We start from the raw sequence: 25,775 nt of genomic DNA on the forward strand, positions 1-25,775 counted from the left end.
ATTTATGTAATGCATGCTTGCATGCTAAGTTGCAGCAGGCATGTCTACTTCTTTGCAATCCTATGAACTGTAGCCCACTAGACTCCTCTGTCCAGGGGATTCTTCAGGCAAGAATACTGCTGTGGGTTACCATGCCCTCCTACAGGGAATCTTCCCAATCTAAGGATCAAACTTGAGTCTCTTATGTCTCGTGCATTGGCAGACAGGTTCTTTACCATTAGCACCACCTGGGACAACAGCTTATGTAATAGCAGTTGATTCATAAGTCACTGGGAATATAAAATTTATAACTATTAATATAACTATTTGGAACACTATAATCTCATTAAAAAATTCTGCTTCATATGTCAAATAATGTTTTAATATGCAAAGATCAGAAAGATTATACATATATACATAAAAGATTATACAAAGTCCCAAAAGACTTTTGAAGAAATTCATTAGGAAAGTATGTATAACTGAAAAGAGAGATTGATGGATACATAGATACATATGTGCATGCATAACACATACATTATAACTACTAAAGTGTGATATTTTCTGTATATTTTTGGCTAAGACTTTAAGTCACTGAATAATACAATACATACCCCAAAATACTTCAGAATGTTACAGTTACTAGGTCTTCTAAGAGAGTCATCAGGTCATTTTGCCCATAATAACACAAGTTCATGCTCATGGAGTATCATCATCATCTCACAGCAGCTCAGTCATATCTGGCACTTTGTGACCCCATGAACTGCAGCACGCCAGGCTTCCCTGCCCCTCACGATCTCCCAGAGCTTGCTCAAACCCATGTCCATTGAGTCAGTGATGCCACCCAGCTATCTTGGGCTCTGTCATCCCCTTCTACTTCTGTCTTCAATTGTTTCCAGCATCATGGTCTTTTCTAATGAGTAGGATTTTCCAATCAGATGGCCAAAGTATTTGAGCTTCAACTTCAGCATCAGTCCTTCCAATGAACATTCAGGATTGATTTTCCTTAGAATTGACTGGTTGGATCTCCTTGTAGTCCAAGGGACTCTCAAGAGTCTTTTCCGATGGGAGGAGCTAAGATGGTGGAGGAATAGGACGGGGAAACCACTTTCTCCCCTACAAATTCATCGAAAGAACATTTGAACACTGAGCAAACTCCACAAAACAACTTCTGATCACTAGCAGAGGACATCAGCCATCGAGAAAAACAGCCTATTGTCTTCAAAAGGAGGTAGGACAAAATATAAAAGATAAAAAGAGAGACAAAAGAGTTAGGGACAGAGATCCATCCCAGGAAGGGAGTCTTAATAGAGGAAGTTTCCAAACACCAGGAAACCCTCTCAACAGCGGATCTGGGGGAAGTTTTTGAATCTCAGAGGGCAACCTAACAGGGAGGAAAAATAAATAAAACCCACAGATTACAAGCTTAAATGCAACTCCCAGCAGAAAAATACCCCAGACACCCTCATCCGCCACCAGCAAGTGGGGGCTGAACGGGCTGCATTGCTTAGGGTACGGACCAGACCTGAAGGCCCTGAGGGCAATCTGAGGGAGCTAACTTAAGAGAGCAACTTAAACTGTGGGATAGCAAGAGAGAGAGAGAATTAACCTGCAAAAAGCCCTAACCTAAGGCACAGCCAGCCCATTCACAGAAGAAAGGACAGAGAAGAGCTAGCTGGCTGCGGACTGGCCCACCCCCAATGGAGGCAGGAGGCAGGGGGGAGGAGAAAGGGGCAAACTCGGCTCCAGTGAGGGCATCCCCTACCAAACTGCAAACAGGCTTCCAGCTTCTAACCAAAGACTTCCTGAGATTCTGGGTGGTTGACATCCGCCAGGAGGGTCACAGCCAGAGATCAGCTCCCCAGAAGAGACACAAGGTGCACCAGACTGCCGGGCCGGAAACTGAGGCGGGGACAGGGAGGGGAGAAGTCACACTGCACCTGAAGAGAGTGCACTCATCAAGCTCCTGGTTCCCTGAGCTGCTCTGAGGGGGAAGGAACAAAACGCAGGCCCAACTGAGTCTGCGCCTTTGTGGAGTACCCAAAAACCTGAACCTGAGTGGCTTAGGCTTTGGACATGCACGCAACTCAGGGCCTGCTCCCTGGAGAGCAACCTGGAGCCTGAGCAGTGTAGACGGGGAAAGCACACGCACCGTGAGCGGGGGCAAACCCAGAGTGGTGAGAACACTGCGAGTGCTCCCCACACAGGCCAGTGATATTTGTCTGCAGCGCCCCTCCCTCCCCACAGCACGACTGAACAAGGGAACCTGAACAAGACACCACCTCCACCTGCTTCTGTCAGGGTGGAAATTAGACACCGTAGAGACCTGCAAAGAGAAGCTAAATAAACAAAGGGAGCCACCTTAGAAATGACAGGTGCAACAGATTAAAAATCCCTGTAGTTAACACAGATTACACTGGATGGGCCTATGGATATTGAGAAGTATAAGCTGGAAAAAGGAGTTATCTGAAACTGAATTGGACCCACACTGCCCACAACTCTAGAGAAATTCCTAGATATATTTTTACTATTTTTTAAATTATTTTTTCTTTTTTTTTTAAAGTCCTCTATTACTCCTCTATTACTTCTTAATTTTCATTTTTATAACCCACTATAATCTTGCCAAAGACCCTATTTTTAAAGTGATCTTCATATATATTTCTTAATTTTTTGTGTTTTTATTTTTAATATTGTACTTTTAAGAGCCTAACCTCTACTCTAGATTTTTAATCTTTGTTTTTCAGTATTTGATATCAATTTTGGACATTTAAGAATCCAAACGTCAGTACCCATTTTTACTCAGGAGTGTGATTACTGGTTTGATCACTCTCTCCCCCTTTTTGACTCTCCTTTTTCTCTCCCAGATCACCTCTATTTCCTCCATCCCCCTTCTCTTCTCAATCCAATTCTGTGAATCTCTGTGGGTGTTCTGGGCTGCGGAGAACACTTAGGGAACAGAGTACTGCCTAGATCTGTCTCTCTCCTCTTGAGTCCCCCTTTTTCTCCTCCAGCTTACCTCTATCTCCTTCCTCCCTCTGCTCTTCTTCATGTAACTCTGTGAACCTCCCTGGGTGTCCCTCACTGTGGAGAATCTTTTCACCATTAACCTAGAAGTTTTATTATCAGTGCTGTACAGAAGGAGAAGTCTTGAGGCTACTGGAAGAATAAGACTGAAATTCAGAGGCAAGAGGCTTAAGCCCAAAACCTGAGAACACCAGAGAACTCCTGACTACAGGGAACATTAATTAATAGAGATCATCCAAAAGCCTCCATACCTACACTGAAACCAACCACCACCCAAGAGCCAATAAGTTCCAGAGCAAGACATACCATGCAAATTCTCCAGCAATGCAGGACCATAGCCGTGAGCATCAATATACAGGTTGCCCAAAATCACACCAAACCCACAGATCCATCTCAAAACTCACTACTGGACACTCCATTGCACTCCAGAGAGAAGAAATCCAGTTCCACCCACCAGAACACGGATGCAAGTTTCCCTAATCAGGAAACCTTGATAAGCCAATCGTCCAACCCCACCCGCTGGGAGAAACCTCCACAATAAAAAGGAACCACAGACTACCAGAATACAGAAAGCCCACCTTAAACATAGCAATCTAAATAAGATGAAAAGGCAGAGAAATACCCAGAAGGTAAAGGAGCATGAAAAATGCCCACCAAGCCAAACAAAAGAGGAGGAAATAGGGAATCTACTTGAAAAATAATTTAGAATAATGATAATAAAAATGATCCAAAATCTTGAAAACAAAATGGAGTTACAGATAAAAAGCCTGGAGACAAGGATTGAGAAGATACAAGAAATGTTTAACAAGGACTTAGAAGAAAAAAAAAAAAAAAACAGTAAATTAAAAATGAATAATGCAATAAATGAGATTAAAAACACTCTGGAGGGAACCAACCATAGAATAACAGAGGCAGAAGACAGGATAAGTGACGTAGAAGATAAAATGGTGGAAATAAATGAAGCCAAGAGGAAAAAAGAAAAAAAAAAAAAAGAATCAAAAGAAATGAGGACTATGTCAGGGACCTCTGGGACAACGTGAAACACCCCAACATTCGAATCATAGGAGTCCCAGAAGAAGACAAAAAGAAAGGCCATGAAAAATACTCGAGGAGATAATAGCTGAAAACTCCCCCCAAATCAGAAAGGAGATTGTCACACAAGTCCAAGAAACCCAGAGAGTCCCAAACAGGATAAACCCAAGGCGAAACACCCAAAGACACATATTAATTAAATTAACAAAGATCAAACACAAAGAACAAATATTAAAAGCAGCAAGGGAAAAACAGCAAATAACACACAAGGAGATTTCCATAAGGATAACAGCTGACCTTTCAATAGAAACTGTTCAGGTCAAAAGGGAAGGGCAGGACATACTTAAAGTAATGAAAGAGAATAAGCTACAACCCAGATTACTGTACCCAGCAAGGATCTCATTCAGATATGAAGGAGAATTCAAAAGCTTTAGAGACAAGAAAAAACTGACAGAATTCAGCGCCACCAAACCAGCTCTTCAACAAATGCTAAAGGATCTTCTCTACACAGGAAACACAGAAAGGTTGTATAAATGCGAACCCAAAGCAACAAAGTAAATGGCAATGGGACCATACTTATCAATAATTACCTTAAATGTAAATGGGTTGAATGCCCCAACCAAAAGACAAAGACTGGCTGAATGGATACAAAAGCAAGACCCCTATATATGCTGTCTACAAGAGACCCACCTCAAAACAAGGGACACATACAGACTGAAAGTGAAGGGCTGGAAAAAAATATTTCATGCAAATGGAGACAAAAAGAAAACAGGAGTCGCAATACTCATATCAGATAAAATAGACTTTAAAATAAAGTCTGTGAAAAGAGACAAAGAAGGAAACTACATAATGATCAAAGGAACAATCCAAGAAGAAGATATAATAATTATAAACATATGCACCCAACATAGGAGCACCGCAATATGTAAGGCAAATGCTAACACATATGAAAGAGGAAATTAACAATAACACAATAATAATGGGAGACTTTAATACCCCACAAACACGTATGGATAGATCAACTAAACAGAAAATTAACAAGGAAACACAAACTTTAAATGACACAATGGACCAGCTAGACCTAATTGATATCTATAGGACATTTCACCCCAAAGAATCAATTTCACCTTTTTCCCCAGTGCACACGGAACCTTCTCCAGAATAGATCACATCCTGGGCCATAAATCTAGCCTTGGTAAATTAAAAAAAATTGAAATCATTCCAGTCATCTTTTCTGACCACAATGCAGTAAGATTAGATATCAATTACAGGAAAAAGAAAAAAAAAAACCTAATAAAAATTTCAACATATGGAGGCTAAATAACATGCTTCTGAATAACCAACAAAACATAGAAGAAATGAAAAAAGAAATCAAAATATGCATGGAAATGAACAAAAATGAAAACACAACAACCCAAAACCTATGGGACACTGTAAAAGCAGTGACAAGGGGAAGTTTCATAGCAATACAGGTTTACCTCAAGAAACAAGAAAAAAGTCAAATAAATAACCTAACACTACACCTAAAGAAACTAGAGTAGGAAGAAATGAAGAACCCCAGGGTTAGTAGAAGGAAATAAATCTTAAAAATTAGGGCAGAAATAAACACAAAATAAACAAAACAGAGCATAGCTAAAATCAACAAAGCTAAAAGCTGTTTTTTTTGAAAAGATAATTAAAATTGACAAACTGTTAGTCAGACTCATCAAGAAACAAAGAGAGAAGAACCAAATAAACAAAATTAGAAATGAAAATAGAGACCACAACAGACAATAATGAAATGCAAAGGATCATAAGAGACTACTACCAGCAACTCTATGCCAATAAAATGGACAACTTGGAAGAAATGGACAAATTCTTAGAAAAGTATAACTTTCCAAAACTGAACCAGGAAGAAATAGATCTTAACAGACCCATCACAGCATGGAAATCGAAACTGTAATCAGAAATATTCCAGCAAACAAAAGCCCAGGATCAGATGGCTTCACAGCTGAATTATACCAAAAATTTAGAGAAGAGCTAACACTTATCTTACTCAGACTCCTCCAGAAAATTGCAGAAGGTAAACTTCCAAACTCATTCTATGAGGCCAACATCACCCTAATACCAAAACCAGACAAAGATGACACACACACAACAGAAAAAGAAAATTAGAGGCCAATATCACTGATGAACATAGATGCAAAAATCCTTAACAAAATTCTAGCAAAGAGAATCCAACACATTAAAAAGATCATACATCATGACCTAGTGGGGTATATCCCATGAATGCAAGGATTCTTTAATATCCACAAATCAATCAATGGAATACGCCACATTAGCAAACTGAAAGATAAAAGTCATATGATTATCTCAATAGATACAGAAAAAGCCTTTGACAAAATTCAACATCTATTTATGATTAAAAAAAAAAAAAAAACTCTCTAGAAAGCAAGAATGGAAGGAACATACCTCAACATAATAAAAGCTATATATGACAAACCCACAGCAAGCATTACCCTCAAAGGTGAAAAATTGAAAGCATTTCCCCTAAAATCAGGAACAAGACAAGGGTGCCCACTCTCACCACTACTATTCAATATAGTTTTGGAAGTTTTGGCCACAGCAATCAGAGCAGAAAAAGAAATAAAATGAATCCAGATAGAAAAAGAAGTAAAACTCTCGCTGTTTGCAGATGACATGATCCTCTACATAGGAAACCCTAAAGACTTTACCAGAAAGTTACTATAACCAATCAATGAATATAGTAAAGTTGCAGGATATAAAATTAACACATAGAAATCCCTTGCATTCCTATACACTAACAATGAAAAAAACAGAAAGAGAAATTAAGGAAACAATACTATTCACGATTGCAACAAAAAGAATAAAATACTTAGGAGTATATTTACATAAAGCAAAAAAAGACCTATATATAGAAAACTATAATGATGAAAGTAATCAAAGAGGACACAAATAGATGGAGAAATATACCCTGTTCATGGATTGGAAGAATCAATATTGTCAAAATAACTATGCTACCCAAAGCAATCTATAGATTCAATGCAATCCCTATCAAGCTACCAACAGTATTTTGCACAGAACTAGAATAAATAATTTCACAATTTGTATAGAAATACAAGAAACCTCGAATAGCCAAAGCAATCTTGAGAAAGAAGAATGGAATTGGAGGGATCAACTTGCCTGACTTAAGGCTCTGCTACAAAGTCTCAGTCATCAAGACAGGATGGTACTGGCACAAAGACAGAAATATAGATCAATGGAACAAAATAGAAAGCCCATAGATAAATCCACAAACCTACGGACACCTTATCTTCAACAAAGGAGGCAAGAATACACAATGGAAAAAGACATCCTCTTTAACAAGTGGTGCTGGGAAAACTGGTCAACCACTTGTAAAAGAATGAAACTAGAACACTTTATAACATCATACACAAAAATAAACTCAAAATGGATTAAAGATTTAAATGTAAGACCAGAAACCCTCTTATATTGTTGGTGGGAATGCAAAGTAATACAGCCACTATAGAGAACAGTGTGGAGATTTCTTAAAAAACTGGAAATAGAACTGCCATACCACCCAGCAATCCCACTCCTGGGCATACACACTGAGGAAACCAGAACTGAAAAAGACATGTGTACCCCAATGTTCATCGCAGCTCTGTTTATAATAGCCAGGACATGGAAGCAACCTAGATGCTCATCAGCAGATGAATGGATAAGGAAGCCGTGGTACATATACACAATGGAATATTATTCAGCCATTAAAAAGAATACATTTGAATCAGTTCTAATGAGATGGATGAAACTGGAGCCCATTATACAGAGTGAAGTAAGCCTGAAAGATAAACACCAATACAGTAGATTGACACATATATACGGAATTTAGAATGATGGTAACGATAACCCTATATGCAAGACAGAAAAAGAGACACAGATGTATAGAACAGAATTTTGGACTCCATGGGAGAAGGCTAGGGTGGGATGATCTGAGAAAATAGCATTGAAATATATATATATTATTAAGTGTGAAACAGATCGCCAGTCCAGGTTGGATGCATGAGACAAGTGCTCATGGCTGCTGGTACACTGGGATGACCCAGAGGGATGGGATGGGAAGGGAGGTGGGAGGGGGGTTCAGGATGGGGAACACATGTAAATCCATGGCTGATTCACGTCAATGTATGGCAAAAATCGCTACAATATTGTAAAGTAATTAGCCTCCAAATAATAAAAATAAAATTAAAAAAAAAAAAAAAAAGTCTTTTCCAACCCCAGAGTTCAAAAGCATCAGTTCTTCAGCACTCATTCTTTATTATGCACCAACTCTTACAAACATACATAAATACTGGAAAAGCCATAGCTTTGACTAGATGGACTTTTGTTGACAAGGTAATGTCTCTGATTTTGCTGTCTAGTTTTGTCAATTTCTCCCAAGGAGCAAATGTCTTCTATTTCATGGCTGCATCAGCAGTGATTTTGGAGACTGAGAAAATTAAGTCCATCGCTGTCTCCATTGTTTCTCCATCTATTTGCCATGAAGTGATGGGACCAGATTCCATGATCTTATTTTTTTTGAATGTTGAGTTTTAAGCCAGCTTTTTCACCCCTCTCTTTCACCTTCATCAAGAGTTTCTTTAGTTGCTATACTGCCTTGACGAGTACCTTTTCCAATTTGGCATTGGTCTGTTGTTCCAGGTCTGATTCTAACTGTTGATTCTTAACCTGCATACAGATTTCTCAGGAGACAGGTAAGTGAAAGTGAAAGTCAGTCCTTCGTGTCTGACTCTTTGCATCCCCGTGGACCATACAGTCCATGGAATTCTCCAGGCCAGAATACTGGAGTGGATAGCTATTCCCTTCTCCAGGGGATCATCCCAACTCAGGGATTAAGCCCAGGTCTCCTGAATTGCAGGCAGATTCTTTACCATCTGAGCCACCAGGGAAGCCCAAGAATACTAGATTGGGTAGACTATCCCTTCTCCAGTGGATCTTCCCTACCCAGGAATCAAACTGGGGTCTCCTGCATTGCAGGTGGATTCCTTACCAGCTAAACTAAAAGGAAAGCCCATCTCTTTCTTATCTCTTTGATAGTTTTCCAGTTTGTTGTGATTCACACAGTCCAAGGCTTTAGTGTAGTCAGTGAAGCAGAAGTAGATTCCCCCCCCCCCCCCCCCACGTAATTCTCTTCCTTTTTCTATGATCAAACAGATGCTGTCAATTTTATCTCGGGTTCCTCTGCCTTTTCTAAATCTGCATTGAACATCTAGATGTTCTTGGTTCACATACTGTTGAAACCTAGCTTAGAGAATTTTGAGCATTATTTTGCTGGCAGGTAAGATGAGTGCAATTGTGCATTAGTCTGACCATTTTTTGATGTAGCCTTTCATTGTAATTGGAATGAAAACTGACTTTTTCCACTCCTGTGTCCACTGCTGAGTTTTCCAAATTTGCTGGCATATTGAGTGCAGCACTTTCACAGCATCATCTTTTGGGACTTGAAATAGCTCAACTGGAATTTTATCACCTCCACTAGCTTTATTCATAATGATGCTTCCTAAGGCCCACTGAACTTCACATTCTAACATTTCTGGATCTAGTTGAGTGATCACATCATATGGTTATCTGAGTCATTAAGCTTTTCTTTCTTTCTTTCTTTTTTTTTTAACAATTTTCTGCATATTCTTGCCACCTCCTTAATATCTTCTGCTTCTGTTAGGTCTATGCCATTTCTTTCCTATATTGAGCACATCTTTGCATGAAATGTTCCCTTGTTATCTCTACTTTTCTTGAAGAGATCTTTAGTCTTTCCCATTCTATTGTTTTCCTCTATTTCTTTGCATTGATCACTGAGGAAGGCTTTCTTACCTCTCCTTGCTATTCTTTGCAACCCTGCATTCAGATGGGAGTATCTTTCCTTTTCTCCTTTGTCTTTCACTTCTCTTCTTTTCTCAACTATTTGTAAGGTCTTTTCAGAAAACCATTTTGCCTTTTTGCACTTCGTTTTATTGGGGATGGTTTTGATCACAACCTCCTGTACAATGTTACAAACCCCTGTCAATTGTCTTTCAGGCACTCTTTCTGTCAGATCTAATCCCTTGAACTTCTTTGTCATTCACACTGTAAAATCATAAGGGATTTGATTTAGGTTATATCTGAATGGCCTATTGGTTTTCTCTACTTTCTTCTATTGAAGTCTGAATTTTGCAAAAAATGTTCATGATTTGAGCCACAGTCAACTCCCAGTCTTGTTTTTGTTGACTCTGTAGAGTGTCCCTATTTTTGACTGCAAAGAAAATAATCAATCTGATTTCAGTGTTGACCATCTGGTGATGTCCATGTGTCGTGTTATCTCTTGTGTTGTTGGAAGAACAACACAAAACTCTTTTAGCCTTTGTCCTGCTTCATTTTGTACCCCAAGGCCAAACTAGCCTGTTACTCCAGGTATCTCTTGACTTCCTACGTTTGCATGCCAGTCCCCTATGATAAAATTGACTTTTTTTTTTTTTTTTTTTCCCCTGATGTTAGTTCTAGAAGGTCTTGTAGGTCATTATACAACCATTCAACTTCAGCATCTTTGCCATTAGTGGTTGGGACATAGATGTGTTTTACTGTGATACTGAATGTTGTGCCTTGGAGACAGACAGAGATCATTCTGTGGTTTTTGAGATTGCACCCAAATACTGCGTTTCAGACTCTTTTGTTGACAGTTAGGTCTACTCCATTTCTTCTAAGAGATTCTTACCCACAGTAGTAGATATAACGGTCATCTGAGTTAAATTCATCCATTCTCGTCGACTTTAGTTGACTGATTCCTAAAATGTTGATGTCCACTTTTGCCATCTCCTGCTTGACCACTTCCAATTTATCTTGCTTCATTGACCTAACATTCCAGACTCCTATGCAACATTGTTATTTATACCATTGGACGTTACTTTCACCACCAGACACATCCTCAACAGTGTGTTGTTTCTGCTTGGCTCAGCCTCTTCATTCCTTCTGGAGCTATTTCTCAGCTCTTCTCCAGTAGTTTATTGGGCACCTACCAACCTGGGAAATCCATCTCTCAGTGTCATATCTTTTTGCCTTTTCATACTGTTCTTGGGGTTCTCAAGGCAAGAAAGCTGCAGTGGTTTGACAGTCCCTTCTCCAGTGTACCAGGTTTTGTCAGAACTGTCCACCATGACACATCCATCTTGGGTGGCCCTACATGGCATGGCTCATAATTTCATTTAGCTAACCAAGGCTGTGGGCCACATTGTTTCTGAGATATAAGTTCTCCCAAGTTATCAACTGACCATTTATCCTATATTTTCTAACGAATATTATTATTCACATTTGCATTTAAGTAAACAAATGTGTTTCACATATCTCTATTTTATATTTTAAATTCAATCATGGCCTTTTATAGGATACATAAACAGTATTTAATTTACCATGAGGAGAAACTTGAAAGTTAACTAGTGAGAACTACATGTCTTTACTCAGTGCAAATAAGCTGGGTCAGTGGAACCTCAGGAAATTGTGGATTATGTGTATATGTTTTATATGAAAGACAGGCTGATACCAAACATTCCAGTCATGGAGTTTGTAGAGAGTCTATATATCCTTGCTACAGAGGGTGGTATAGAAGGACTGGTAAATTACAACTGTGAGCCAAATATGGTCTTCCACCTATTTTTGAAAATAAAGTTTTATTGGAAAATAATAAAATCCATTTTTTTGCATACTGCCTGTGGATGATTTCCCCTTGCAATAGCAGAGTCGAGTTACTGTGATAATACCACATGTCTCAGAATGTATACAATATTTACTATCTTATTCATTACAGAAAAAAAAAAAAAGTTTGCAATCTGCAGGTCAAAGTATACAATGATTTGTTTATGTTATGGTTTTCTGGTGCTTATTTCTTATTTTACAATAACTAGTTTAAATGCAGTAAAATACATTTTTCATAAAAAGTATGCTTCAAATTTATTTCCCTATAAATTTGGTAATAAGTTTACTTTATCACTTTAATGATTCACCACTGAGAATAGTGACATCACTGACTACATGAAGCCAGAAGACATATGTTTGCTCAAGAACCATCAGCATCTACTTAAATGTTAGGGATTATTTTAAAAATTCCCTTACACTCATGATCTGGGTTCAGATGCAGGAGGTATTCTTATGTAATACTCTGTGAAGCATGAATTTTCATTTAGATCAAATGACTATGCCAAAATTATTTTCTGCATTTTCTATTGCAAGTTTGTCTGTACACACAAAAACTAAAGTGATTGTTATACATGTTTTGTACACGCAAAAACTAAAGTGATTGTTATACATGTTTTGGCTCAGTAAACCGAATAAATAGGCACACAGTTAAAAGATAAAAGACAATACCCTTAAATCAGATATTTCAAATAGATAATCAGTTCATTTCAGTGATAGTTTGATTTTTACTTTCATTTTATTGAGCTAAAATAAAGCTTTATAAATTTATTTTGTTGAAGGCAAGCAATCTGGCAACATTAAGAATGCTCTTGAAAATTCATTAAAAATATTCAAAGAAAAAGTTATGTGTGCTGTGTTACTGTGTTAAAATTTTATATTTTGTTAAATTTATCATGAATATACATTGTTTGCTCAAGTTGAGACAAGTATGGAAAAGATATGTACTTGGAATTTATTGTGGTTCATTCATAATTAATGTTTTAAAAGCAAACCAGAAGTGATGTTCACACAAGAATATAATCTATAGTTGAAAATTTTATAAATAATTAAAAATATTCACAGGTCAACAGACAATTTTTTCTATAAAGCTGATATTGAAAAAAAATATAACATAATAAAATATGCTTTCTCTTGGTGCCATCCATTATCAATTTGGATTTTAGAAATGTTTAAACTTGTGAAGAATGACTGAAAATAATACAGTATCTCAGGAAGGTTTTGACATTTTAGTGAAGAATTTTGTAAGTTTTTGTTACATCTCATTCAAAGTCAGCTACAAGTACCTTACAATAAAAACAAACAATAAGATAAGCACACAGATAATTTTCTAAAGGTTTCAGTTAATTATTCTTATTTTTAAGACATTAAAACTTATCCCTATACAATACAATGAAGACACTTAACAAGTTCAATGAATTCAAAACTGCTCAAGATTATAAATGTTATAATTAGGCTTTGTAATAGCTACACCTGTGGGATACAACATTTGAAGGAGACCCTATATTTCATATATTAATTTTGTGCAGGATATAATGGAACTCAATCACAGCAACCTAAGCCTTTTCAAACATCCAACAGAATCATATGTAGAGATCATTTATTTCATTAGGAATCGCTTTGAAAAGGTTTGCAAAAAATAACTCTGAAATGAATAAAAATATAACTCTTACGGAAATACTTTATTGATGTATTTTAGGCAAGAAAAAAAAAAAAAAAAAAGAAGAAGAAGAAATTGAGAATACTTAACACTACCAGATTTTCATTTGAGATTAACAGGAACCTCAACATGTGCTCAGTGAAAATGTCCTCAAGTAAGATGACATAGTTATCAGAAGAGTCAACTGAAAGTATTAACAAGTTCAAATTTATTAATCATAAATGTAATTTTTAAGAGGGTATAGATAAAGTTTCAAAACATTATAACTGTAAGACCATATTGACAAAAATACTCATTCTTCAGAAAAAAAAAAGTATACATAGCTTCTGCTTATATAATTTGTAATATTTCAGATAATCAATTTAAAATATGTTTTAAAATGTCCTTTTGATTTACAAAGGACAAATTACAATATTTTCTTTGGAAATTATGTGATTAAAAATAAATTTTGAATAGAGCTACTTTAAAAAAAGGGGCTTCCCTTGTGGCTCAGCTGGTAAAGAATCTGCCTGCAGTGCAGGAGAACTGGGTTTCATCCCTGGGTTGGGAAGATACCCTGCAGAAGGGAAAGACTACCCACTCCAGAACTCTGGCCTGGAGAATTCCATGGACTGTATTGTCCATGGTGTCGCAAAGAGTCGGACACAACTGAGCGACTTTCACTTTCACTTTCTGTCAAAAAATGCCATGTTTTGGAAGATAAATTGTCTGGTCTTCTTCCCTAGTGGCTCAGAGGTTAAAGCGTCTGCCTCCAATGTGGGAGACCTTGGTTCAATCCCTGGGTCTGGAAGATCCCCTGAAGAAGGAAATGGCAACCCACACCAGTTCTCTTGCCTGGAGAATCCCATGGACGGAGGAGCTTGGTAGGCTACAGTCCATGGGGTTGCAAAGGGTCGGACACAACTGAGCAACTTCACTCACTCACTCACTCACTCATACATCTGCAGGATGCGGTAAGATATTAAAAAAAAAAAAAAAATCTTTCAAATTATATCCTTTTTCAAGGAAATAAATTATGTGAGGGAAAAGCCCTGAAAAACATTTCTTTAAAGACAGTTGTTCTCACAGCCTACCAACCCCTCCTATTATAGGCAATGTCTGATACACCAGATGGTCAATACCAAAATCAGATTGATTATATTATTTGCAGTCGAAGATGGAGAAACTCTATACAGTCAGCAAAGACAAGACTGGAAGTGAACTGTGGCCCAGATCATGAACTCCTTATTGCCAAATTCAGAATTAAATTGAAGAAAGTAGGGAGAACCAATAGACCATTCAGGTATGACCAAAATCAGATCCCATATGATTATACAGTGAAAGTGACAAATAGATTCAAGGGGTTAGACCTGATAAATAGGGTGCCTGAAGAACTATGGACTGAGGTTTGTGACATTGTACAGGAGACAGGGATCAAGACCATCCCCAAGAAAAAGAAAGGCAAAAAGGAAAAATGGTTGTCTGAAGAGACCTTACAGATAACTGAGAAAAGAAGAGAAGTGCAAGGCAAAGGAGAAAAGGAAAGATATACACATCTGAATGCAGAGTTCCAAAGAATAGCAAGGAGAGACAAGAAAGCCTTCCTCAGTGATCAATGCAAAGAAATAGAGGAAAACAATAGAATGGGAAAGACTAGAGGTCTCTTCAAGAAAATCAGAGATACCAAGGGAACATTTCATGCAAACATGGGCACAATAAAGCACAGAAATTATATGGACATAACAGAAGCAGAAGATATTAAGAAGGGGTAGCAAGAATACACGAAAGAACTATACAAAAAAGATATTAATGACCAAGATAACCACGAATGTGTGATCACTCACCTAGAGCCAGACATCCTAGAATGCAAAGTCAAAAGGGCCTTAGGAAGCATTACTGTGAACAAAGCTAGTGGAGGGGATGGAATTCCAGTTGAGCGATTTCAAATCCTAAAAGATGATGCTGTGCAAGTGCTGCACTAAATATGCCAGCAAATTTGGAAAACTCAGCAGTGGACACAGGACTGGAAAAAGTCAGTTTTCATCACAATCTAAAGAAAGACAATGCCAAAGAATGTTCAAACTACTGTAGAATTGCACTCATCTCACATCCTAACAAAGTAATGCTCAAAATGCTCCAAGTCAGGCTTCAACAGTAAGTGAACCGTGGATTTCAAGATGTTCAAGCTGGATTTAGAAAAGGCAGAAAAACCAAAGATCAAACTGCCAACATCCGTTGGATCATCGAAAAAGCAAGAGAGTTCCAGAAAAGCATCTACCTCTGCTTTATTAACTACACCAAAGCCTTTGACTGTGTGGATTACAGCAACTGTGGAAAATTCTTCGAAAGATGGGAATACCTGACCACCATACCTGCCTCCTGAGAAATCTGTATGCAGGTCAAGAAGTAATAGTTATAACTTGATATGGAACAACAAACTGGTTCCAAATCTGGAAAGGAGTACATCAAGGCTGTGTACTGTGACCCAGCTTATTTAACTTATATGCAGAGTACATCATGTGAAATGCCAGGCTGAATAAAGCACAAGCTGGAATAAAGATTGCCGGAAGAAATATCAATATCCTCAGACACACAGATGACAACATCCTTATGGCAAAGCAAAGAATAATTAAAGAGCCGCTTGATGAAAGTGAAAGAAGATAGTGAAAAACATGGCTTAAAAGTCAACACTCAGAAAACTGAGATCATGACATCTGGTCCCATCACTTCATGGCAAATAGTTGGGGAAACAATGGATAGTGAGAGACTTCAATTTTTGGGGGGCTCCAAAATCACTGCAATGGTGACTGTAGCCATGAAATTGAAAGGTGCTTGCTCATTGGAAGAAAAGCTATGACCAACCTAGACAGCATATTAAAAAACAGAGACATTACTTTGTCAACAAAGTTCCATCTAGACAAAGCTATGGTTTTTTCCAGCAGTCTTGTGAGAGTTGGACTATAAAGAAAGCTGAGTGCCGAAGAATTGATGCTTTTGAAATGTGGTGTTGGAGAAGACTCTTGAGAGTCCCTTGGACTGCAAGGAGATCCAACCAGTCAATCCTGATGGAAATCAGACCTGAATATTCATTGGAAGAACTCATGCTGAATCTGATTTTCAATACTTTGGCCACCTGATGTGAACTGACTCATTTGAAAAGACCCTGATTCTGGGAATGCTTGAAGGCCAGAGGAGAAGGGGACGACAGAGGATGAGATGGTTGGATGGCATTATTGACTTGATAGACATCAGTTTGATTAAGCTCCAGGAGTTGGAGATGGACAAGGAAGCCTGGGGTGCTGCAGTCCACTGTGTCATAGAGTCGGACACAACTGAGCAACTGAACTGACCTGAACCAATACACCCTATTAAACTTTTAAATCTATCTCAACTATGGTAGGTGGAAGGATTTGTAAATGTTGGGAGCTATCACTCTTGACAGTTTGAGAGACACATAACTTTTGCTTTTACCAGGAAAGGATTCTTTAGGTGTCTACATGTGACAGGAGACAGCATTGCCCAAAATAATTTTTAAATATACTGATAGTCTGCTATAATTCCCAGAATATGAAAACTGTAGAAGAGTTCAAAGATGAGATAAGAATGACTTAAACACAATTTCACTGTTAAATATTTAATGAAATATTTTAAAAAGTACTATTGGTTTCAACAATGATTTTATTTCACATCTTTAAATTCATTCGAGAAGGAATAAAACATTTTTACTCTTTATGAAAGGAAATTTGCCAGAAATGACTTGTTACATAAGGAGAAACATTAGATACAATTTTGCAAATATGTGCAAAATATACATTCTTTCTTTTTTTTTTTTATCATGAGAAATCTTTATTTTTTTCCATTTATTTTTATTAGTTGAAGGCTAATTACTTTACAATATTGTAGTGGTTTTTGCCATACATTGACATGAATCAGCCATGGATTTACATGTATTCCCCATCCCGATCCCCCCTCCCACCTCCCTCTCCACCCGATCCCTCTGGGTCTTCCCAGTGCACCAGCCCCAAGCACTTGTCTTATGCATCCAACCTGGGCAGGTGATCTGTTTCACCCTTGAAAATAGACATGTTTCGATGCTGTTCTCTCAAAACATCCCACCCTTGCCTTCTCCCACAGAGTCCCAAAGTCTGTTCTGTACATCTGTGTTTCTTTTTCTATTTTGCATATAGGGTTATCGTTACCATTGTTCTAAATTCCATATATATGGGTTAGTATACTGTATTGGTCTTTATCTTTCTGGCTTACTTCACTCTGTACAATGGGTTCCAGTTTCATCCATCTCATTAGAACGGATTCAAATGAATTCTTTTTAATGGCTGACTAATATTCCATGGTGTATATGTACCTTAGCTTCCTTATCCATTCGTCTGCTGATGGGCATCTAGGTTGCTTCCATGTCCTGGCTATTATAAACAGTGCTACGATGAACATTGGGGTGCACGTGTCTCTTTCAGATCTGGTTTCCTCGATGTGTATGCCCAGAAGTGGGATTGCTGGGTCATATGGCAGTTCTATTTCCAGTTTTTTTTAAGAAATCTCCACACTGTTCTCCATAGCGGCTGTACTAGTTTGCATTCCCACCAACAGTGTAAGAGGGTTCCCTTTTCTCCACACCCTCTCCAGCATTTATTGCTTGTAGACTTTTGGATAGCAGCCATTCTGACTGGCATGTAATGGTACCTCTTTGTGGTTTTGATTTGCATTTCTCTGATAATGAGTGATGTTGAGCATCTTTTCATGAGTATGTTAGCCATCTGTATGTCTTCTTTGGAGAAATGTCTGTTTAGTTCTTTGGCCCATTTTTTGATTGGGTCATTTATTTTTCTGGAATTGAGCTGCAGGAGTTGCTTGTATATTTTTGAGATTAATTCTTTGTCTGTTGCAGAAAAAGAAGTGAAAGGAATCCCGATCGGAAAAGAACTGAAACTTTCGGCATTTGCAGATGACATGATCCTCTACATAGAAAATCCTAAAGATTCTACCAGAATATACACTATTTCTAAATGAATGTTTGTACCTAAGAATAAAATCTATTTTATCATGATAATAAGACTGTTTAACTTGTGTCCAGATTCTCCATAAATTATGAAATATGTAGCAGAATAATTATTTAATTGTTAACCAAATTGATCTCTTAAGCAGAATAATTATTTGTTAACCAAATTGATCTCTTAATTTTATCACTAAAAAGTCTGAGTATATAATCACTAAGCTTGTATTTGTCAGTAATAATTTAAACATTTAAATTTTAAGTTGAAATAAATGACAAAATTAAACCTAATTTTGTGTATGTATTTATACATGCATGTGTATTTTTACCTGAAAATGGTTCCTCACATTCACAAAGGAAGCTACTTGCAGTAATATTTCTAGAGTTCACATGGAAACAGATATGTCATTGACATTGGCCAATTATTTCTGAACAAGTTATGCTATTAAAGATAAAATAAAATAAATGTTTCAACTAGATTAAAATATTTACATTGAATTCATAGATTGTTTTAATTGATCATAGATGTTTCCTAAATTCTTTAATTTTTAATATCATAACATTTTCAAAAAAATGTAATTTTAATTTAGAAATAGTGCCTCATGTGGATGGATTTAAGTGGAAACAAAATTAATTTCAGTAAACCTTAATATCAGTTTTTACATCCTCCTACCACAAGACAGGGCTTCCCAAGTGATGCTAGTGGTAAAGAACCTACCTGCCAATGCACGAGAGGTAAGAGTCTCAGTCTCAATCGCTGGGTTGGGAAGATCACCTGGAGGAGCATGGCTGCTGCTAATGGTAAGTCGCTTCAGTTGTGTCCAACTCTGTGCGACCCCATAGACGGCATCCCACCAGGCTCCTCCGTCCCTGGGATTCTCCAGACAAGAACACTGGACTGGGTTGCCATTTCCTTCTCCAATGCATGAAAGTGAAAAGTGAAAGTGAACTCGCTCAGTCGTGTCTGACTCTTAGCGACCCCATGCACTGCAGCCCACCAGGCTCCTCGGTCCATGGGATTTACCAGGCAGGAGTACTGGAGTAGGGTGCCATTGCCTTCTCTGGAGGACGTGGCAATCCACTCCAGTATTCTTGCCTGGAGAATCCCATGGAGAGAGGAGCCTGGTGGGCTGCAGTCCATGGGATCACAAAGAGTTGGACACAACTGAGTATACACACACATCACATGACACAATACTAAAAATACTTTTATGTTTGTTGGTATTTAGGCTTCAGCTAATTTTTATGATAATTTGAACATGTGAATTATGTTTTGAGAGTAGATAATTACATGTAAATCCCAGTTCTTCAACGTACCTTGGTAACAGGGCAGTGACGCATTCAAATGTTTGTTGTGTTTTAGCCCTACCATGTAGCCAAGGTAATGATTCAAACAAGGAAAATACAAAGGTATTATACCATTTGAAGAAAAACTAGGGCATGGAGTTTCAGTCAAGCAAGAAAAAATAAGCACTAACATTCTGCTCCACAGCATTGCACTTCAAAATATTATGTCAAAAATAATATATTTTATACCTAAAATTTTGTTCTAAGAGGATGGATCTCAGACTGATGATTTCCACAGTTAAATCAAATCAACGAAATAAAGCTTAATCTAAAATTCTTTAGAAAAAAATAGAAAAGACTGCTTGGATTCTCAGAAGCATTTTCTTGCTGCTATACCGTTTTCCAAATCCCACTTGTACAAACTATGTTTTGCTATATCAAAAGCCCAAACTTTGCATAGCATATATTTCTGTGCAATTAATCATTTCATAATATCCTTCATAGAGGAATGTGCCTATGAAGTTCCAGGACCTAACAAAATTCCAATGGACAAATTTCCTTACAAAACCATTTCATATAAATTCACAATAGCCCTGTCACCCACTATAATGAAATTTTAATTTAATTTGTGAGAAGTTTTGGCCAGTTGTTGCTTTTCAGATTCCTTATAGATTGGCATCCCTCTTCACTAATGCAGAACTCCTCATCCTTCATTTACCTGTAAGCAATCTCCAAAACAATGAAAATATGTCAATATGATTCTGTGCCAACATACTCCCATACATAAAAGTTAAAGTACTAGTAGTATATTCAATAGGTCATGTTCTGTTTCAGTCTGTGTAGGGGGTGTAATGGGCTAAACTGTGACTCCCCCACAACATTCTTATCTTGAAATCCTAATGCTTTTAACCTGATAGTGTGACTTCCCTGAAGACAGGGTCTTTAGAGAGATAGTAAAGATTAAATGAAGTGACTAGTTTCAGTTCAGTTCAGTCGCTCAGTCATATCCAATTCTTTGCGATCCCATGGACTGCAACACTCCAGGCTTCCCTGTCCATCACCCGGAGTTTATTCAAGCTCACGTCTGTTGAGTTGGTGATGCCATCCTACCATCTCATCCTCTGTCGTCCCCTTCTCCCACCTTTGATCTTTCCCATCATCAGAGTCTTTTCAAATGTGTCAGTTCTTCACATCAGGAGGCCAAAGTATTAGAGTTTCAGCTTCAGCATCCATCCTTCCAATGAACACCCAGGACTGATCTCCTTTAGGATGGACTGGTTGGATCTCCTTGCAGACCAAGGGACTCTCAAGAGTCTTCTCCAACACCACAGTTCAAAAGCATCAATTTTTTGGCACTCAGCTTTCTTCACAGTCCAACTCTCACATCCATACATGACCACTGGAAAAACCATAGCCTTGACTAGATGGGCCTTTGTTAGCAAAGTAATGTCTCTGCTTTTTAATATGCTGTCTAGGTTGGTCATAACTTTCCTTCCAAGGAGCAAGTCAGTAGTTTAGGTCCTGACCAAAAATGACTGATGTCCTTAGGAGAGGAGGAGGCACAGATACCACAGAGCAAAGGAAGGTGAAGACCCAGGGAGGAGGTGGACAATGAGCTAAAGAGAGGCCTCAGAGAAACCAGTCCTCCCGACACCTTGACTGGGACCACTTAGTCTCTAGAACTTTGATAAAATAAATTTCTTTTGAAGCTCCTCACACTGTGGTTCTTTGTTATGGTAGTGCTAACAAAAAGGCACAGTAAACATTCTCAATTTCTTTCTATTCTCAGAAAGATACAGAATATTGCTAATATTCTAATATTTTGGTATCTTCTGGGACTTCAAATTGAAGTAATTGTTTATAACTAGAATATACTAATACTATATATTCAGTGTTTTAAAAATAATATTAGGTATTTTACATGTTTAAATTTTAGTTATTCATAGTATCTACTGTTAAGTTACTAATAAATAAACAAACATTGGAAAATAATTCAATGCAATCATGATAAAAGTGCTGAAATAATATCCCATGATATATGATTGCATCTGTGCCAGTTAATATTATAATAGATGGTAGATATTTTTCTGGCCAAATATTCTCTAAAATTATTTGGACAGGCTAAAATGTATGCTTTAAAAGCTTTCAATTAAATTGCATTTTCATTCACCCTAAATCAGAAACTTGAGGGGTTTTTTTGTTTTTTTTTTCTTACCTGTTTTAATTGTAATTATCTGCTACAATTTGAGTCAGGGTAACTTACATGTTTTATCACCACTGCCAGTAGAGTCAAATGGGAATTCGATCCCAGTTATACGGAGAGGCTGTCCAGTGGATATTTCTGGGATTAAGCTCTGAAATAGCCTCAGAACTTCCTCCCTAAGGAGTCTGAAGTTACTTTTTGAATCATTGGCTTAAATGAATTTTGGAGCCTAACGAGTTTCTCTGTTACATTTTATGGTACAGTCCCCTCAAATCTTGCTCCAATGGAGTCTTCCCAGGCACACAGAAGAACAACCTTGTTGAAGCCCCTCAAGCTTGCAAAACAAAACTGCAGTTATAGCCCTGAGTCTAGCCTGCTCCAGCCACATCGGCTGCTCACCTGCATTCCCTTCTGCTGACCAAAATGTACTGTGAGTCTGTGAGATAATTTCTCATCCTGTCATTGCCAACTATGTCAGGTTTGCTAGATCCCCTTTGTTAGATCCTTTCTCCACCCCGGACCTCTTAACTCTACATGTCAGGTATCTGAAACTGTCTTTGAAAGAAATTCTTTCACACATTCCCAAACATCAAATGTCCCCTATAATTTTTTTTTCATTTTTTCCTTCACTTTCCTTTGATGATTCAAATTCCTTAGTAAGCTTTCAAGTAGGAATAGTCTATTCCCCTTAAATTCTCATATCAGTCTCAGGTAGCCTAAGGTTACACTGTTTTTAAGCTGCCCTTCTTCTTGGCTTCATCCACTGACCAAATATCTTCCTTTGCAAACTTTCCTCCTTAATGCCTCTCATTTAGCATATGAAAACCATTTAAGATTTTTTTAAAGTTAATAATTATATCAAGCTCTCTCCCTCCTTGTTATTTTGATCTTTCAATCGCTTTATAGAGTGTCGTCTCAACACTGTAGAGAACACTGCTTTGTGTTCACAATTATTTCTCTTTCTCTAACTCTCCCAAGCAGCTTCAATAATTTCCCCCCAACAAGGTAGTTTTTTATCATCCTCAAGTCAGCGATAACCTTCATTCTACACCATAATCCAGAACTGCTTTCCCCAAATACTATAACCGTGGGAATTTCATTAAAAAACTAAACATATTATTCTGATAATTTTTAATGGGATATTAAGAGTGAATTTGGAGAGTGATGTAAAAATAGGTGTTTTAGGATAAAACACATATGCTTTTAAGAAATCTTCTTTAAATAGGTATATATTTTAGAGAATATTTGATAGGATTTTTATATTCTTGGAATTCAACTTTAGCCTATTCTAAAATTTTTACCAAATTCTTAAAAATGTAGCCTGCTTGATGGTAAGTAGCCTTGTATGAATTCAGTCTATATTACTATTTTAATAGAGTGATGTCATTTTTTTTCTTTTGCCATTTATTTTTATTAGTTGGAGGCTAATTACTTTACAATATTGTAGTGGTTTTACCCATACATTGACATGAATCAGCCATGGATTTACATGTATTCCCCATCCCGATCCCCCCTCTCACCTCCCTCTCCACCCGATCCCTCCGGGTCTTCCCAGTGCACCAGCCCCAAGCACTTGTCTCATGCATCCAACCTGGGCTGGTGATCTGTTTCACCCTTGATAATACACATGTTTTGCCCTTACCTTCTCCCCCAGAGTCCAAATGTCTACTCTATACATCTGTGTCTCTTATTCTGTTTTGCATATAGGGTTATCATTACCATTGTTCTAAATTCCATATATATGCATTGGTATACTGTATTGATCTTTATCTTTCTGGCTTACTTCACTCTGTACAATGGGTTGTAGTTTCATCCATCTCAATAAAACTGATTCAAATGAATTCTTTTTAATGGCTGACTAATATTCCATGGTGTATATGTACCACAGTTTCCTTATCCATTCATCTGCTGATGGGCATCTAGGTTGCTTCCATGTCCTGGCTATTATAAACAGTGCTGTGATGAACATTGGGGTGCACGTGTCTCTTTCAGATCTGGTTTCCTCGATGTGTATGCCCAGAAGTGGGATTGCTGGGTCATATGGCAGTTCTATTTCCAGTTTTTTTTTTTTTTTAAGAAATCTCCACACTGTTCTCCATAGCGGCTGTACTAGTTTGCATTCCCACCAACAGTGTAAGAGGGTTCCCTTTTCTCCACACCCTCTCCAGCATTTATTGCTTGTAGACTTTTGGATAGCAGCCATCCTGACTGGCGTGTAATGGTACCTCATTGTGGTTTTGATTTGCATTTCTCTGATAATGAGTGATGTTGAGCATCTTTTCATGAGTTTGTTAGCCATCTGTATGTCTTCTTTGGAGAAATGTCTGTTTAGTTCTTTGGCCCATTTTTTGATTGGGTCATTTATTTTTCTGGAATTGAGCTGCAGGAGTTGCTTGTATATTTTTGAGATTAATCCTTTGTCTATTGCTTCGTTTGCTATTATTTTCTCCCAATCTGAGGGCTGTCTTTTCACCTTACTTATAGTTTCCTATGTTGTGCAAAAGCTTTTAAGTTTCATTAGGTCCCATTTGTTTAGTTTTGCTTTTATTTCCAATATTCTAAGAGGTGGATCATAGAGGATCCTGCTGTGATTTATGTCAGAGAGTGTTTTGCCTATGTTCTCCTCTAGGAGTTTTATAGTTTCTGGTCTTACATTTAGATCTTTAATCCATTTTGAGTTTATTTTTGTGTATGGTGTTAGAAAGTGTTCTAGTTTCATCCTTTTACAAGTGGTTGACCAGTTTTCCCAGCATCACTTGTTAAAGAGGTTGTCTTTTTTCCATTGTATATTCTTGCCTCCTTTGTCTAATATAAGGTGTCCATAGGTTCATGGATTTATCTCTGGGCTTTCTATTCTGTTCCATTGATCTATACTTCTGTCATTGTGCCAGTACTATACGGTCTTGATGACTGTGACTTTGTAGTATAGTCTGAAGTCAGGCAGGTTGATTCCTCCAGTTCCATTCTTCTTTCTCAAGATTACTTTGGCTATTCGGGTGTTTTGTATTCCCATACAAATTGTGAAATTCTTTGGTCTAGTTCTGTGAAAAATACCGTTGGTAGCTTGATAGGGATTGCAATGAATCTATAGATTGCTTTGGGTAGTATAGTCATTTTGACAATGTTGATTCTTCCAATCCATGACACAGTATCTTTCTCCATCTGTTTGTGTCCTCTTTGATTTCTTTCATCAGTGTTTATAGTTTGCTATGTATAGGTGTTTTGTTTCTTTAGGTAGATATACTCCTAAGTATTTTATTATTTTTGTTGAATGGCATTGTTTCCTTAATTTCTCTGTTTTCTCATTGTTAGTGTATAGGAATGCAAGGGATTTCTGTATGTTAATTTTATATCCTGCAAATTTACTATATTCGTTGATTAGCTCCAGTAATTTTCTGGTAGAATCTTTAGGGTTTTCTATGTAGAGGATCATGTCATCTGCAAACAGCGAGAGTTTCACTTCTTCATTTCCCATCTGGATTCTTTTTATTTCTTTTTCTGCTCTGATTGCTGTGACCATAACTTCCAAAACTATATTGAATAGTGGTGGTGAGAGTGGGCACCCTTGTCTTGTTCCTGATTTTAGGGGAAATGCTTTCAATTTTTCACCATTGAGTGTAATGCTTGCTGTGGGTTTGTCATTTATAGCTTTTATTATGTTGAGGTATGTTCCTTCTATTCCTGCTTTCTGGAGAGTTTTAATCATAAATGGGTGTTGTATTTTGTCAAAGGCTTTTTCTGTATCTATTGAGATAATCATATGACTTTTATCTTTCAATTTGTTAATATGGTGTATTCCATTGATTGATTTGCAGATATTAAAGAATCCTTGCATTCCTGGGATAAAGCCCACTTGGTCATGGTGTATGATTTTTTAAATATGTTGTTGG

General features: G+C 37.5%; 1 protein-coding gene across 1 annotated transcript in view; it reads right to left on the reverse strand.

Annotated features, from left to right (window-relative positions):
- EYS (eyes shut homolog) overlaps positions 1–25,775 on the reverse strand; it is a 278,615-nt gene that overhangs the window by 251,436 nt on the left and 1,404 nt on the right. The window contains 1 exon segment of the mRNA XM_061131522.1: positions 18,725–18,834. Coding sequence (XP_060987505.1) covers positions 18,725–18,834 — 110 coding nt within the window.

The sequence above is a fragment of the Dama dama genome, chromosome 28 (assembly GCF_033118175.1).
Source record: "Dama dama isolate Ldn47 chromosome 28, ASM3311817v1, whole genome shotgun sequence".
Lineage (NCBI taxonomy): Eukaryota > Metazoa > Chordata > Mammalia > Artiodactyla > Cervidae > Dama > Dama dama.